This window comes from Nomia melanderi, chromosome 8 (assembly GCF_051020985.1).
Source record: "Nomia melanderi isolate GNS246 chromosome 8, iyNomMela1, whole genome shotgun sequence".
In the NCBI taxonomy this organism is placed as follows: Eukaryota; Metazoa; Arthropoda; class Insecta; order Hymenoptera; family Halictidae; genus Nomia; species Nomia melanderi.
The window spans coordinates 5,247,581-5,266,708 of record NC_135006.1 but is presented as its reverse complement, the minus strand read 5'-3'; the positions used below and the strand labels follow the sequence as shown (position 1 = coordinate 5,266,708).

Here is a 19,128-nt window from a genome sequence, read left to right as displayed (position 1 = left end):
ACGATATACCTGATGGTAGAAAAGTAACTGACACGAAATGGTATCGAAAATTACAAAGTAAATTATGAAATCTAAATGAAGAAATTACTAGCAAATATAAAAGCATAGATATAAAATGACATAATAAGACCATACTACTATTAATCAAATAAAACGAAAAACAATTATAAAATAATTCTTTAAAAGCGTAAAAGTTCAAAAAACGAAGCATTATCAAAAATACTTTTAAAAATCAACCTAATTGTAAATCAGTTCTTTTTTTTATAAAAGTGAATAACGGGTAATTATATTACACTAAAGACGTTCGCTTATAAAGTCCGCAAACAATTATTTTATTTCCCGCGAACTTCCTGAGACTTCCTTTCAGCAGTTGCTTTCCGTTCAAAGAATCCGTTACCAGAGGTTACTTCCAATATCTCGAACGACGCTTTTACCAGACGATACCGCGTTCCACCTTTTAATCGTTCGCCGCCTATACTCGTCCCTTTTAATCGTTTCCCTCCCGTTTGTCGAGCTGAAACGCGTCTCGCGTGGCTGGAAAGGACGCGGAAGGAGCTGAAAATGCGAGCGACTAGGAAATACCCACTCGAGTTCTCATTGAACCGTCTACCTGTTGGCTACGACGTCTAGAATTATTTCGACGGATGAAGCGAATCGTGGAACCCGATGCTCAAACACCGAGCAACCGAAGAAAGACACATTTTCGAGGTTACCGCATTTAACGAAGCAGTTTTCCGCCGTCGGCGAACACTTTTTCGCTTCTGATTCCGCTTTGTTCTTGGCAGATATCAATTTGATGCATTCTATATTGAAAAATATAGGGTGTCCCAGTTCATCGAAAATATCTCTTGACAGTGGATTCTACATATGGAAATAATAAAGGAATGGTTCATATAAATATAATCAGCAACAAAAGTATTCGAACATTATGCATGCTTAAACATAATAAATATTCCATAATTTGTTTGCATGTTGTTAAAATATTTACTACTTAAGATTTTTTAATATAACTTAACGGTCGACAATCATTCTATTAACACATTACGGACGAGAGCGTTTTAAACTTCTAACATTTCTTTTCACAAGAAACTGAATTATGCTTGGAAATCTTAAATATTAAAAGAAAAAAGTCACATGTCAGTCTCTCGTTAATTGAATAATTAAATTATTCAATTGCAGTTTTCAATTTTAAATATCAAAGATCGAAATCACCATTATGGCGACATTCGACCGCAAAGGCTTAACATGAATCTAATATAAATTTAATATAATTTACTAAATAATTTAAAGATTTAATATTTTAATTTATTCACTAATAAATAACAATATGCGGTGTACAATTTTTAAATGTAAATTTATTTCTTATCATGTTGTTAAAATACTTTTGTTACTGACTGTATATTCTGTTTGACCTTGTTGATACTACAATAATAAATGTGATGCTACTGTAGTACTATATTGTACTGGTATTAATTTCTTGAACTTGAACATTTGAGCAAGAGTGTAGACTGATTCTGAACAAATTCATTAAATGAGTCAATTTGGCTCATATTGAATTTTATAAAATTATAGAATTTTGCTAAATGTTTGGTTCAACTTTGGTTGGTGGAGCTACGTAAATAAGTATCCTACTTGTTTAATTTTACATCTCTAATTTTCAATATCTAAATGAACGAATATCAATTTTTTTAAGAATAATAGAATAACATATCTAGCAAATATCCGTAAATCTAGTGTTAACACAGTCAATAAAAAATCACTCGGGAAAAGATGCTCAACCGCGGAAATCATAGTCAGAGAGTTTTCAAGTAGCCAAGAGCCATTCTTTTTCATTCGGTGTGATCGTCGATCGTCTACACGACGCATTACTTCTAATATAAACGGTTGACGTCACGGCGGTTGCTTCATCAATCATAAAGGATCGACTGTGCGGTGCAAAAGACGCCGGATCGATTATTGACATACTCGAGCGAGTGGTATGCGCGTCTCTTTGATCGAAAGCTTGACTCCCAATCGACGAGTATGTGGAGTATTCCACTATTTCAACGATCGCCTATTCCTAGCACGGGAAATAAGGCATTCGACCGCACACGGGTGAATCGGTATAATAGAAAATGTCGGAACGCGAGCCACAAACGAAGATAAACGTCCTGATTAATTATTATTGGGTCATCCTATGGTCGATAGGTTTCTGTATGTTCTTGTACTTTTAGACATTAAGATGAACAAAACTCTTTTTAATCTATAATATATTTTACTTTGTTATGTATAGACTATTTATCTGTGTATCGTAATCAGGTTAAAAAAAGGTATGTTTGTCTTAAATTACTAATTTCAAATTGTTTCTTTTAGGATTAATGAAATTATAAAAACATTTTTTCAGGTAATACTCAATTATATTAATATATATTTATACATACTACAATGAAAATGTGTCAAAATATCAAAAAATGCATTGTGAAGCCAATAAATTATAAAGTCAATTATAATGTCTGTTAAACATGTAGATTTCCATATTAGATTCATCCGACGTTTAATTATTAGAGAATACATGTCTAGTCTATTCGTGTCTATTAATAATTTAAGCAAAATCTATTTTAATACTTTCAACTTCATACACAGCGAAAAAGGAAACTTAATAGTAAGAAATATAATTTTCCGTTTCAGGCTCTGCTTTCCAGAAAATTAGGTTCAAAATGAACTGTAAGTCCAAGCAATTATTATCGCTTTATAGAATGTAAATAATTTATCTCTAAACTGCAGATCTCTTGTTTGATTGCTCCTTAAAGTGTTAATAACTTGCAAACAAAATAATAGTATTCTTAAATTCTTCTGAGGTCTCCACTGTTTTACATCTCACGCACTCCTATTTCTCAAAAATGTAAAAAACTCATATTATATTTGTCACATAATTATTGAATGAATTGATGGATCATTATGTGGTATTTACGTGGGATGTTTGAGATATCTCTAAGTACACCGAACTGGCCAACAGTAATATTGTTGGCGAAGGCGATATTCACGATACACGCTTTTCGCTGGCATTTAATGGAAAAGACGATGGCGGACGTCGACGAGAAGGGAAGTGGTGAACTAGTTATCAAGGAAGGAACCGGTGAACTTGCCTGCGTACATTCAGAGGCTGACCGGTTATATTGAAACTGTCAAACTTTCGCCGATAAGTCTCAAGTTTCTTAACGTGACTTCAAAGCACACTGGTCTATCCGGCAGACATTTTGTGATATAAAAATTCCTTTTTCTTCCGAGGGAGAAACTCATTGACATTTTTTACATTAAATAAATGCAAAATTATCTTCAAAGTTACTAAAAGTTAGACACTAAAAAATGAGAAACTAATCACTAATAAAAATAATCTTAAATCTTGTTAGCTATTTACATTTATTTTGTATAGTGTACACAATTTTCTTTTAAATAATGATAATAATCTTTTAATAGGCCGAAAAACCTAAATTAGAAATTAGGTAGCTAAGTTTAGTTTGGTAGCTTATTTCTTTGGATGTATAACATTTCTCATGCCGTAGGTATATACAAAGTCATAAATTTTCGTGGAATGATCCAAATGGATTTTTATCTTTGATTCTTTATTATGTGTAACACTTAAATAAAGTAAAAATTATGAATATAATTAAAAGCACAGAAAAATAATTAGAAATTTTCTACCACGTAATTCACGTCAATATGTTTTATTTTATGCTACTATAAACAGAGTCAAAGAACTTTCTAGAGAATAAATACCAAGAAAGACAATAGTCTTTCTCAATGAATGAGTTAATGTCGGTTCACGAAATTTACGGTAAAAAGTTGCGCGATCGTCGAAGAAATAGTACGGCAAGCTCAATGTACGAAATGGATTACGTTACGCAGTCCTGGATGGGGGTGAATGCGGCATCCTTAAATCGAGACTATACATTGTGGCAGGGGTTGCATTCTTCGTAGTATCACCGATAACAGATAACTGCAGAGAAATGTATAGTATCACTTCTTGCGAGATAAAGTGCGGCGAACGCGACAGTATTAATCGCTGATCTCATAAGACCGAAGTATTACAGTTTCAAATTACTTCATCAAGTGCAGCACACTGTTGTAACGAAATTGTGTATTACGTTGGTTAAAAAGTTTTGTCGTTTTACTTTTCAATATGGCATTTATGTTATCACGTACCAATAAATACTGCAAATTTCAAGACTGGAAGACAATCGAAAATTTTCGAATAAAATACGCGACATAGTTCAATGAAGTTTAATTTAACATAGCGACATTTTTTTTAACTTCATTTAAAAATGGGGCGAGACTTTCTGGTCAACCTAGTAATTTCAAAGGGACAAATTTTACGTTAAAATTACGAGTAGTCAGAATATTCAGCTTGGAATTTTTCGCAAAAATTATTAGAACACATTTTTTTAATGCTTTACGTGGCTTTCGTTGTACTATATTCACGAATATATAATTTAATTACTCCTCGGAAAGAAATATAATTTCGATAATTGTGAAGCAAGAAATCTGAACCTAATACTGTAAACCTATTAATCATAGAATACATAAAACACTTAACTATAGTAATATTTAAGTTTATGCGTCTGATCACAACTATGTATTTAATTTTAATAAACAAAAAGAAAAATGTATCTTACAATTAAAATAAGAATAGTATTTTATCTAAAGAGCACGTATGTTTGTTTTCACAGATGACATGTACAAATATTCTATTTCATTATAAAATCTACCGTTGTCAAAGAGCTTAAATTATGAAGGAGATATTAAATTTATTAAAGCTTCAAATACTTCATTTCTATTTTTGAACAAGACCGAAATTCAACGTGGTGGTCACCAAATGACCCACAAAGCCGGTTAATAAATCGAACGCAATCGATGAGCACCTTAAGTTACATGCGTCCCGGGCGAATCCAGTCCGACACCGATCCTATGGTCGTCCATCTTGCAGAAGGAAACGGGGACATAATCGCGTTTCATTTGCCGTGTGGAATATAAAGCCACGTTCTCACAGTTCTGAATCCTATCGCGCGGTTGTATTGTTCAAGTTTAATGTGTTCCACTTTTCGCAAAGATTATTGGTACTTACGTATTATGGTGCCCTTGTTTTTAAGAAAAACAACATTAATAATGGTGATATTAGATAATAATAAAATATTAATAATGGTTATAATATTAAATAACCCAGACCTAACTCAAATGACTGACCAGTGCGACCATCACTTAGGAAATGAAGGTAATCCGTATAATACATAAGTATCTAAGTAACAAATTACTAAAATCCTGTTTCTATCGCAATAAATATAGGCGCAATCTTGTATGCAAATATTCATTGTCATGAGTCGTGAAAGTAAGATAGAATAGAATGTCATTTTCTATTGTACATTTTATTTCACATGTTCATTTATATTTAAATGTTGAAAAGTGTACCTTATCCATTTTCCTTAATTTAGAATTTGATAAAAATTCTGTAGCGGTAGCAATCTTTTTTAATGTAAATATAGAGTATTTGCTACGTTAAAACGTTATATCCGATATGCAATATGCGTAGCATAGCAACATTTAATTAATATTACTGTAAAAACAAAGTTTGTTGATTTTAACCGTGTTTATGTTGTAGGATTCCGATGTTTGGTGAATATTTTTATTCGAACTAAACTTAGTACACGAAATCTTACAAGAGGCACTTAAGAATTATAATTTCTAGAGCTAGCGATTCTTCTTTTCTTTTCTATCGGTCAGCTTTTTTTGCTCGTCTCTGCCCTGGACAGTTTTGTATGCCCTTTTAAAGGCTCGGAAGTCTGACTTTGAAAGTAGTAGGGATGAGGATAAGGACCAGTAGGAATTTTGGATATTGCTAAGGTTCGGAGGGACAAGCGTATGATTCAGGATCGGTGAGTAAGGAAGTCAAGGGTCGTATGAGTAATTATATACAGAAGAATGAACGGTTAGGAAGGAAATCGAAAGTTAGCTTATCTTATTTACTAGCCTATGACGGTATCCAACAATGTATAGAGAATAAATAAACGTAATATTTATGACATGAGTGAACAATGGCGGAGTGACGAACTACAAATACGGTTAAAATCAAAAAACTTTATTTCTACATATATATAAAATATACATTGAAATATACATAATATAAACTACAAAATATACATCCACATCATTTTTTATGCTAAGTAAACAGAACCATTATAACAATATAATCAAATACGTACATTATGGTAAAGGATTATTCTTTGTGTAATGAATACAGTAAAAAGTATGAAAAGTCGACAATACGACTGATTGGCGGGCATTGATGTATAATGGTAACGGCTGGGATATTGGTGGAGTGTTGATTATTAAATGTGGTTGGCTCGGTGGGTGGGGATGCAAGTTGTGTGGTTTTATTCGATAGAGATGTTAAACGAGAAATACTTGTTGATTATGGATTATAAAAAGGCCGGAAATTTGCTTCGGCTAATGGATTCCGGACATACGAAGAGAAACTTCTATGGGGTGAGCGAGTCGAAATTGGTCCATGTACGTTATTGAAGGCCACAATATGAAAGCATTTTATAAATAGAATCTCGTACGTCGGTAATGCATACTTTGTTCGTGCGATTGACACAAACCATTTATTTATCAAATTTTTGCAATCATTTAACGAAAAGCAAAATGGGAAACGATACAGAACGAGTAATTAGCAATACAAATCGAATGAGGAAAATGAATATATCAAATTTTGTAGTATTTTCATTGCTAAACGTGTAGTGCCGTGAATTGGACATTCATTGAATCTGTATACATGAAAAGGTTCAGTTCCTTTATTGCCACAAATATTTATGGTTAAATAATTGTTCATCCGTTCTTTGTGAATCATAGAAAATTAATGAATAGTGACTTATGCAGCTTTTAATCTCAGTAATTCAATTCTAATGAGTTTATTACAAAATGATTTAGACGATCATTCATGACAACTGATTTGTTAGTTACAAATTACATACTTACTTTACTTTTTACTTTACTTTTTACTTTACTTTTTACTTTACTTTTTATTTTACTTTTTACTTTAGTTATCTTACTTTTTCTCGAGAAGTACTCTATCAAATAAAGTTAGAAACGTTTGCTTAATTTTATTTTCACTTGTATCAAAATATGAAAATATATAATGGTTTTGTGTGACAAGGAAGGAATTCGAAAATGAAATTCTGTATTAAAGGTTTGCAGGATGAATGAAATTCTCTAAATTCCTTTTCCTCCCTCTGCTGATCGTACGAATATCTGACAGGTGTTCTAAACGATCGATGTATGGTTTTAATTAATGTAATTTTATTTATATGGTAAGTTTAATCATTCGAAATCACCATCAACTTTTTTATTACGTAATATACATTCGTTCAGACGAATTCAATGACGCACGACAATATGTCGTTGCGTTTTATGGAAAGTCGTAAAATTCTGAATCTGCAAGTAGTTCGGTCAATGAATATTGCAAGTTGTCGACTGAAAGAACTTTATTTTAATGTGTCACGAATATAAACTAAACCACTGACTAGTCGTTAACAACAGTAATCAAACTTTTCATTATTTCAAAAGTCACTATATCTTAATCTTTTATCTTGACGTATTCTTTAAACAATCGTTACTCTATTGTTGAGCGGATTTATTGAAATAACTAAAATTTCCATCCACTTATATTTTAATGTATGATTTACTACATATTATCGTAAAAGAAATTGTAGAACAAAAAATTAATACACGAAATATTGTACCAAAATAGTTTAATTCTTTAACACGTTAACTGCCACGAATATCTCGAGCCTTTTACGTACCTAACACATATTCTTACGTAACAAATATAAATAGGAACAATTATTAATTATTTGACAACACAGTCTTTTCATCGCACTATTATCAACTTACTTACGTTAATAAACATTTTCATTCAGCATCAGTCATCTTACATAGTATACTTGTTGTTAAACAAGTCATAAGCGTCGGTCGTCAGATCTAATGCTTTGCACTCAAGACGCGATTCTGAGTCAAAATTTTTAGTGAAAATTCAATATTAATTTTCTTTTAACTTACACAAGATTGTTTTTATGTTAGTTGCAACTAATATTATCGATATTTCATTAGCAACCAACGAATATTTATAATAAAGAATATTATCAAGTACAAAGGTTTAAACATATAGTTTTTATACGCGTCAGTTGTACAAAGTATCACCAATATTTCACCCAAACGTCAAATATGTCCAGCAGAAAAAACTTTGGAGGGGTTTAAACCACCTCATAGACTTGGACGTTCGAAAAATCGGCGGGCAGCGGCGACGCTGGTCGAAAAGCCGCTAGGAAAAGCCGCATGGCCTGAAAAGCCGATGGCGCAAACCGCATGGCACGCGTCCCCCGGCACGGCAACAACGTAACCGCACGGCGAAAGCCAAGGCGGTGCGAACGGGGCTTTAGAAGAGGCACAGGGGCTATCTATTTCTGGCTGACTATCCGTTATCTTGTATCGTAGATAGCCGCGCGGGGAATGCATCGCAGCACCGGCGCACGCTAACGATTTAAGGGCTGCGGATGTGCAAGGAGGTATCCCGCGCATGAATTAGGTCGCCAGTGCCATGCGGACCGGCTAATGTGCGCAGTAACGGCACTTCGGTTAATTTCCCCGAGCGCACGATGCTCGATCGTCCTGCCGCTAGCCCGTAATCGCGCGATCGATTTACCGTTAAGAACGGTCCTAACATTTCGCGAAAAGATTGCACCTCGCGTTCTTTGCCGCGCAATTTGTCCGGGGAACCGATGTTTGGTAATGCGCAGAAGCTACCGGAATTTGCTTAGAGACTCTTTCGAACACGTGGTACTTAGGTACACAGAATAACACTTCGATTAATACCGGATTTGCGGATGTTTATTGGGGACTTTATTTTTATTATCCGTGGACAACGAGACTTTTGTTCATATGGATTTCTGGAGGTTAGACGGTTAGAAACAGGGAATTAGGATATGTAATTGTAAAATAGAGAACATTAATTAACTGTGGAATTTAGTTTGAAAAATTTCTCATTATGCACGGAATAAAATCAAAGAATAAAGCGTATACTCGTCAAAGGCAGGGCAAATGCACCTATAATATATTCTAACGATAGACTAAAACAAAACGAAGAATGAATTACATATTCATCTGCAAAAGTAAATAATTCACCGTTGAAAGAATGAGTTCAAGCCTTAAGATGACGTGTATACTCGCCAAACGCAGTTTACTAGTTAATGTTGCCGAACGCTTCGAATCTCAGTCTTTCTTTTTCCTTTACTCGCGTTATTCTTTTCGACGTCCGCCATGCTAAAATCTTCGTTCCTCGGGGTCGATTCGAATGTCGAGTTCGAAGAGTCGGGTCAGTTTTGTTGAGTGTTGCAATTGTTCAATGTTCACTGTACTAAAGGTACCCGATTAGAATTTAAATAGCAGAAATTACGAGTCTGCCGCGCCGCGGAACGCCACCGAACGAAAACAATCAGTCAGCTCGCGTTCCATCGTCGACTTGCGATCAGAGGGAGAGAGGACGGGGATCAATTCTATGGATCATGAATACGTACCGGCGTTAAATCGATAAACTGTGTACGGTGTCGGTGTGTGTCATTTCCTCTATCGCGCGACGGGGAGCGCGTAAATAATTGCATTACCTATCCTACGGCGCGTAATACGCGATGAATACCGCTGTATACCCAGGGCACACTAACGATATTGCCCTCACGTTCGGTCGCTGATCTATTTGCCACGGGATGTGGCCGAGCAACGGAACAGGACCGACTTCGGGCAATGCGTGTTGCCGATTTTAACGAAGTTAACACATTCGAGACCAGAGTTTTTTTAACTCCTTGTGCTGGACATTTATTCAGAGATTTGGCAATGTCTTGCATGAAGAGTTTCGTTTTTACCTACTTTACGAGGATATGTAGGCTAATTTTATTTATTAATAATTTTGTGTAGACGGATACATTTCAAAACTATTTAATTTTTGTCTTTTCTCTTATGTCTATTTTTATTTGATCATCTAACTTTACTCTTATCTTGTAATCAGATACTCAGCTCGTTACTTTAAAGATAGTTGTGCACAAGGTTCCGGTACGTTTAGTGTTAATATGTTCATCGCAGTATTCAAGTGAAACTATTTATTTTTTGAAATTATTTCGCATATTTAAGACTTTTAAGATATCATAATTTCGAAATAAGAAAACTGATATCGGCCATTTAGACGGGTGCCGTATATCTAGTGTTAATAATTTTGTATAGAGTGATACAAATTTAAACTATCTAGTGCGTGCAATGCAACAAGACTATCGGTATGTATAAGACGTCATTGGCAATTTTGGGACAAAAACATCTCTACATGTCTTTCCAGTGCAAGAGGTTAATTCCCTGCCCTATGATTTATTTCTTAACTATAATGGATGCAGCTATTTTTTCATTAATAAGTCATTAGAAACAGCAAACAAGTTTGATGTTTATTCTATACCTATGTTGACTGTACAAGTTAACGATTGATAATAGAAAAGTAATATTTAATTTATACTTAAAATAAATAAATAACCTTTAGATTTGTAAATTCAGTTTAAAATTTTCATTATGAATCTGAGACCATATTGTAGGTCAAGGGGTTAAAGACGGTTCTCATTAGAAGCCAAAACTCGGAATTATCACTGTGACAGTTAATGTTCATTTTTACAATCTTTATTATTTTGATTGCGGATTACTCTTTTTGCACTTTTATTTAGAAATCAATATAAATTTCAATTTTTACTACTAACTAATAGTGTAAGCAAGTTTTTCACTACTATTAATTATAATTTATTATCATTACTCCAATGCACATCTGATGTGTAATTAGTCCCGAATGGGTTAAGGCTGAAAGAAATTAGATACTTTAAAACGTTGCGTTTTAACTGTGTTTTCATTCGTGGTCATGTTACTGCATTCCTTTTATTTCATACCTGTTACAACTGATAACGACAAATCATTTAGTGTTCTGAGAATACTTTTCTAGAAGTTCTTACTATCCATTAAGAAAAACATTCTATGGATAGTACTAAAAAGCGCCTAGGCGAAAGGATCTTTTTAAAGTATTAATGCACAAATTCCCTAACCCAGTTTGCCGATGATAAGTTCGAACAGGAATAATTCCCAGAATTCAGTCGAATCTTTTGAATACTTGACTGCCTGAATACTAATACTTCGATCTAAAGTTTATATTCTTCGGGGAACTGTGTGATTGGTTTTTGCACAGATTCCGAGCAAAGGAAGATTTCCGTGATTGGTTAATTCGAAATTGACCCAACTCTCGAGGGTGGATAGGAGAGATTAGCTATTGGGACGCAATGTCTCCCATTATACAGAAGTGTGCAAATTACTTTCATTGTTGGGAAGTTTGAAGAAATGATATTTTAAAAGTTGTGTGCTCACAGAACGCTATACTTAATTAGATGCATGTGATCTACGCCAGGAAATTATTATATCGATACATTAAAATAAAAACCATATTAATTCGAAAATTTACTAATATTCTTCTGAAAGAAATGTTTTTACTCTGTCCAGAAGTAACCTCACAAAAACGAATGCATTTGATGTATGAAAAATAAGTTTGTATACAATATGTTTATAATAAATTACAATTTAGTAATTTCAAGTTTCTATATGTAGAATAAAATATTGCTATTTGGGCAATAAGTTTCTGAAACAGAAAGCACTATGAATTTATCTTTCCATGCCTTCAAAAGGATTTTGAAGAAGTTATGTATTTACATAATAATTTTGACCTTTTTGTACAACTGAAATAGGAATCTGATTTGATATCAATCAAATCATTCTAGTCTTCTAATCTTCCAAAGTAATTATACTAGTAGTCTATATTTTACATTTCAAACGTTAGTAATAATTGAAATATATTGGCATTTTATCTGTATATAAATATTATCTATTCATTTTATCTTGTCGGAAACGCATGTTCCCACGTTTTTCATTGAGTGATATTTTCCTGTTAGAAAAACAATAATAATCACGATTATTTACACCGAATTAAAATGGTTTAACGTGAAATATAAAATCACAGAAGTGTAACGAGAATGAGGATAAACATAAAACTATTCTTTCTAATTTTATTCGGCAAATGAATATTTCTGATGGCATAGATAAAGTCTCAGCCGAGATACAACGGTATTTTACAATAAAGTTTAACATGCGCGCTCGCTGCTGATAAGTATTGACGTGTTTTCAATTACCGATGGACGGAAAACCGCGCATAAGATTTGTGACAGTTATTGGAAAATATTTCGCTTTTGCAACAAGGTTGAAACTGGAATCGGACAGATTCGTCAGGATTTTTTTTACTTTATACACGAATGAGATTAACTTCCAGGAATTTGTTGATTTTCAGGAACATATAATCAACAATACGTCAATTAATGTATTTAACGTGTGATCTGTCTCTTCACCTTGTTATTCTACTTATTGTAAAATTCATAATTTAAAGAACAATAAATCACTGTTATAATAAAAAATTTCTTGCAAATGTTATCTATAAATACTTGAAAACACTTGTAAATACTTGAAAATTTTAAATAATAATTTCAAAAAAGACTTTGATAGTAATGATAACATCTGAACTGTTTAAATTTCTTGCAACTTATTACCACCATGTTTTTGCCGAATAATAAAATTGATTTTTTTCATATCAATATTGAAGTTTAATATAAAATAATATAAAAATCATATAAAACTTAGTAAGCATAATAGATCACGTTTGAACAAGCCCCCCGTAAAATTTTTCTCAAATATTTCATAATATGAAATGGAAATATTTTATTTCCAGTTGTAGTGAAATTGTAAAACTAGCATTCCAGCGACATTTATTTTTAAAAAGTACTTCATTTTCCGCATCAATTTCAGATAAATAATTGTACTGTAAAGTGAGCAATTTTAATTATTCATTTATCAAATCAGAGTTACGTCCAATCAAGATATTCGAAATTGCATAGTAGAAATAAGAATGTTTCTTTAACCCCTTGCCTTATGGTCTTTTTTCTCGACTTTGACCGATACGACTTGCTTCACATTAATCATTTATTGGAAATAGAGAATAGCTTTAAGCATATTCCATGTTTATATTTGATTTTATGAAGTATAATAATTAATGACAGAAAAATAATATCTCGTTTGAATTCGAATAAGATTTAGTAACATTTATATTTGTTAAATCCTGTTAAAAATCTTCACCGCGAGTCTGAGACGTTATTATAAGGCAATGGGTTATTGATACAGAAAATAGGCGGTTAGTGGAGCAGTTTGTTCCGATTACTAACGAAATGAAATATATTAATCTCGTTACCTCTTGAACCTTCCTGTGCACGATAATCTTGTGCCACTGATTATCGTCAAATCGGACCCTGGATGGTTTTATATGGAGATCTAATCTACCTTTAGCCAGCGTCATCCCCACAGCGACTCTACCATCTTTCAAGGCTATAGTTAGATAATCATCCCCTTCTCCTGGAACGAGACAAAAAAGAGAACAGTCAGCATAGTTCATACTAATTTGCAATTTACACTTAATGAATAAATGGAAATATTATACGAATATTATATTTCTGGTTTTTATGTTATCGATAATTGATTGGCTTATAATAGTAGTGGTCCAACTCCAATTTCTGAGTTCCCGGGGGAAAAACTTTTGCGAAATGTTCTTGGATTAATTAAATAGTAATATTACAATTATCAATATTAATAATTAATAGAAATTAATGTTATTGATATTAATAATGGAACATAATAAAAGAACATTTTATAAAAGCTTCTTTTTCTCGAGAACTCAGAAATAGGTGTTGAAAAATGGACATTTTATTATCTATTAATGGTTATAGAGGTGACTTCTGAAATAGATTATTTACAAGAATGTTGAGAAATGATTATTTTATTATCATTAAAAAGTTATTACTTAGGAAAAACAAGAATTTTTTTAAAAATTGAAAGGAAATATAAATAAAACTTCACACTGACAGTTATCAATTACAATTAGTATATGTGAAAAGAAGAAAAGCATGAAGTAGGTAACGAAATAGTGGTTATGAATTATACAGAGAAATTAGCTCATAGAACGGTTGTTTATGATCAAGTAGTCGATAACCACCGACAGTTTTCATAAATTATAATTACTTGTTAGTCTAATTACATAATGGAATCATTAGAAAATTAAAAGTAAATTCATTCCCTTGATTATTCATTAGGAACGTACGTTAGTTTTCCTAGTGTTTTGTTTGATCTCATCATAAAATGATAAGCATAGAAATGAGACACTATAAGGCTCACCAAAAACCTTACAGAACACTGCATTTCTATATAACATTAGAAATACATGGCTGACAATGAATTGCGAATAATTATCATTACATATTAAAAAACACTACAAATGATAAGTACTAATAATTTTGGCAGCAATGGTAAAAAATGATTTACAAAGTAAATAGTAGAGCTTTATAATACTTGAAAGCAAATTAAAAATTAATATTACTAGTAAATATTTACAGTAAACACTATTTACTATTACACTGCATTAAATATTGTAATGCAATAATATTTACTATTATGTTATATTAATATATTCTATTCATAAACTACTAATAGTGAATAATAGTTGCATCGATACGAATTTGACAAAAATAAAAAGAAATTTATTCACAATTTTATGTAATATCTGCCACAAAGGTCGTAGTTCGTGATTCATAGTTCCCTTTAACCAGTAAATTTGGTTTTAAAAGTTTCTCGTGACGTATATAATAAAATAAACTAACAAAAAACATACACGTCGAACGCAGGGCAAATGCATCTAGTATATATTAATATAAAGAATTCAAGCAAAATGAAGAGGAATTACAAGTTTATTTGAAAAAATAAATAATTAATCGTTGAAAAAATTTGTGTTATTTTAGGTTCTATAAGGAGACACGTATGTGCATGGAACATAGCTAACTTATGTGGTTAATCTTACGCAAGCGTAAGAAATAATTGACTGGGATTTATTCATTAACCCCTTGTTCTATGATTTCTTTCTCAATTTTGATGGATACGACTATTTTGTCATTAATAATTTATTGGAAAAAGAGAAATACTCTAGACATATTCTATGCCTATGTTTCCTTTTAAGTATAATAATTGATTGCAGAAGAATAATATTTACTTTGTTGAAAATCTCATCACGAGTCTGGCATGTTGTTATAAGGCGAAGGATTAAGGACAACGAAGACAAATAAAGTGCCATTTGCCACATCTTAATCCCACAAGTCGTTTTGGCCTTAGCGACGTACGCCCATAATTTATGAGCTTTTCAGTTCGATCGGTACGATAATTATTAACGACGAGGTTGGTTGCTTTAGTGGGATTGCATAACTACGTCGGAAACGAAAAGCACCGAAACTAATGGCAAGCGGATACAAATGATTCATACACGCCGTTTCAGGATTTAATCCTCTTCGAAATCAGTTCGTGGAGAAGTAAAAAAATGCTCCACAAGACTACCTTTGATTTAAGGTAATTCCAGGAGAGATTGCCATACGAGAGAGATGGCTACTTTTATTATCTTTCATAAACAAATGACTCGATTACAATCACAATTGATGTTCTATCATTTGTAATTTTCATTATTATTGATTATTTTGTACGAAAATAACTACAGTTTATTTAGAAATAAAATCTGGTGTTCTGAATTTTTTAGTTTTTATTTAAATACATTCCAAAGGAAATATGATGAAGGCAACAATACAGTTAATTTTTTACAGTTAATTTTCCATTCATAATTAGCTAGATAAGAATTTAAATGTATAAATTTCTATGTATGCTACATATAATGTATATTATAATTAAGTTAATAATTTACGTAAATAGACTTAACGATTACGATATATTCAAAGTGATTTTATTTTAAAATATAAAATAACCTATTACAAATAGATAAATCTGTTTAGAATTTATAGAGTTATTATAAATCATACTCGTAATTTTTTAAATAATTCTCTTCTCCCTCATTTTATAATATCCTTATAAAAATACTTGAAAAATCATATTTAATAAAACTCTACACTTGTTAAACAATTCGTGATGTATGAAATATCTCTGGTGTAACTGCCATTAATAAGAAAACTGACAAAAAGATTTGAAATTTTATATATTCATTTTTATTAACGTTGAAGATTCCCAGATTTCTCTACGGTAAACCTTCAATCCTCGATTTTCATCGATTTTTATCCTCTTCCCCATCGTATTCCAACAAGAATTGTCAATATCTTATTTTTTATTTCCTTCGGGATCTTCCTCTTGAAATAACGGGACGATGTAAAGTGAATAGAATTGAAATTCGAGGGAGATGTAAAGCTTTATCGCGGAACAACGAAAGCTGGCACGTCGACGAGACGATTGGTGGTGCGCTCCCGTTAAAATTCAGCATTTATTCATTTATGGTAATCCTTGACGCGCACCAAGCGTTCAAATGCAAGGGTCAAATAGAATAGGAAAAAAGTACTGCGCAAGAACTACGAAGATACGGTTCAATGTGAATACTACGAAATGGGATCGCACCTGACGGGGAGCAATCGTTGCGACGTGAATTAAACTCGACGCATGTTTATTGAGAAAAATAGTAAAAAATATCCGGAAGTATAAACGAGATGTTGAAATATCTCCACATGGCATATCATGATACGTTATCATCATTTTACAGTGTAGTTTTAATACTTTTAGCAAAGTGTACTTGAAAATTAAACTAAAGCAATTATAATCAAGATTTTGTATCCTCAATATTTTACATTAAATAAACGAAATGTATTACAATTTTATGAATGAAACATATAAAGTGCAAAGTGTAGAAAGTGTACGTACATTTTTAGTCGTCGCTGTGTGAAATATATACAAGTTGAAAATGCCTTTGTCAGTAATGAAACATTAGAAATAAATGTATTGAAGAATTTGTATCATATTCAGTACATATTGTGAAAAGGTATATATGGTTGACCTGTGGTTATTGGCGTTTGCTGGCAAGTAAAGGTCTTTAATTAAATTATTTTATATGTTATAAACTCATAGGTATATGGATATCAACCAAACCATTAAATTTCGTTGTCATAAATTTTGATGTGTATGAAACATAATTATCTACTATGTATTAATATATTGTATATTGCATTTATAATCTGAATAATTATAGATAAGTGTAATATACATTTTTATCTGTATTACATTTTATATTTAATTATACAGTGTTCTTGTCATAGTTCTGTATTTTGGCGATTGTTTTAGTGTCTTATTTCTGTTTCCAAATCGCTCTTAGTTATTTTCCATAATATACTAACAGTAAAAATGCAATCTTTTTCTTTCAAATATTAGATATTTGATGCACCTATTTTATCTTGTACGCAAGACTTCCCTTATTTTTAAAGAATTATAACTTTTTTCAAGTATTCAAAAGAGCTAAATGTGGACGAGAATTTTTAAATAGGGGAAACAAAAAAAATTAATTTCCTAAGTAACAAAACTTTATCTTTTTATTTTATTATATGAACATATGTACACATGTACACTATACAGATTCCAAATATAAATTTTTTTTATTAATCGCAGAATCAAATTAATAAGTTCTGATATATATTATATTATTGAAATGATAATGAAATTTAGAAATAAGCGTATAGATGAATAAGAGAACGCAGAAATGTGTTTGTAAATGCGCATTAACGTAACTGTTATGAAATTGAAGAGAACATTAATGATTAATAAAACAAGAATTTTTAATTACCAGTGGGGCAGGAATCGCGATTGCGTCCTTTGCCTGTACGAACAAAAAAGTTCATATAAATATTAGGTTCAGTAACACTTCGTTAATGAGGCATGAATGAACCTGATTGAAGTGTGAATGAAACTAATACTAAACAGATAAAATGTGAAGTTGGATTTTATAGTTTTTTGCACTCAACATACCGAAAGAATAATTTTTTTACTGACTGACGATAAAATTTTAATCAGTGTTCATAATTAGTCTTTGCCAGGTTGTATGTTGATCGATATTATTCTTCAGAAGTTAACGATTAATATTTCACAAGATATTAGCAATTAATGTTTTTAATATCAATTATGTAAACTACTTTACATGCTTTATCTTCATTTTTTTCAATAAATACACATATTTTTTAATTAATTACACAAAATTAGTCCATGTGCATATGTTGTTATTTCATAATAGATAAATAACTAAACCGCAACACTTACTGTAAGAAAACGAGTGTAAATGATGCAAAGCAGTGAGTTCATGTTTAAGACTATAGAATCTACGGTGTGACTTTAGTTGTTAACATCTTGTAAATTAGTAGTCATAATTCTCAGAAGGACAGTGCTGTCGTTCTCAGGATGATGAGTAGTACCAGCAGTCAAAAGCGCGTTAAAAAGTTTGCGCAGTATTTCAAGAGCTTCTCACGTCAGTTTTCATATTACCATTCATTAAAATAATTCCACTGTGTTCTACTAAATTAGTTCTTAAAAGACTGCTATAAAACTGTCAAGTATACTCTCCAGCGTTCACTGTGGAACATTTTTATTCTAATTCTATACCGTGAAAATTAATTATTAGTTTTGCACAACGATAATTATGTAAATATGTTGGCAACGTTTTAACTATTTGTGAAAAAACTAAATGTATTAAACACACTATTTCTTCAATTATTTTTCACGTCAGAGATTATAATAAAACTGTATTAATAGTTGTACTTCTTTTCCCACATTTTGTCGATTTAACAATGAATGTACTCCTCTCGCGGACTGATGTGAATGAATATTATAAATAGAACGATTGTTCACGCATTAATTACATTTCGTTATAAAATAATCTCGTAGCAGAAATATGTCAATCATATATTGCGTTTTCGTTCTTTAGTGTGCTAAATGAACAGCAGAATAATACCGTATGTTAAAACCGTTTCTGAATAAATGTGAACGGCACATACAATTGCATAATGAATTAAAGTGAGTGAAAACATAACAATTCATTATTCAACATCAACATAAATGAAGCAGGACTATGAACAATCAAGT

General features: G+C 31.8%; 1 protein-coding gene across 8 annotated transcripts in view; it reads right to left on the bottom strand.

Annotated features, from left to right (window-relative positions):
• Positions 1 to 19,128, bottom strand: part of Nrx-1 (neurexin 1) — a 529,026-nt gene that overhangs the window by 252,179 nt on the left and 257,719 nt on the right. For 6 of the 8 annotated variants that reach the window (XR_012999218.1, XM_076370172.1, XM_076370173.1 and 3 more), the window contains 2 exons: positions 17,840 to 17,872; positions 13,388 to 13,548 (listed from right to left, as the gene is read on the bottom strand). Coding sequence is in view for 7 of the 8 variants with exons in the window: in XM_076370172.1 (XP_076226287.1) it covers positions 13,388 to 13,548; positions 17,840 to 17,872 (194 nt within the window). In the remaining variant the exon portion in view is untranslated. The remainder of the gene's footprint in view (positions 1 to 13,387; positions 13,549 to 17,839; positions 17,873 to 19,128) is intronic. The other 2 variants (XM_076370174.1, XM_076370178.1) reach the window with 1 other exon arrangement.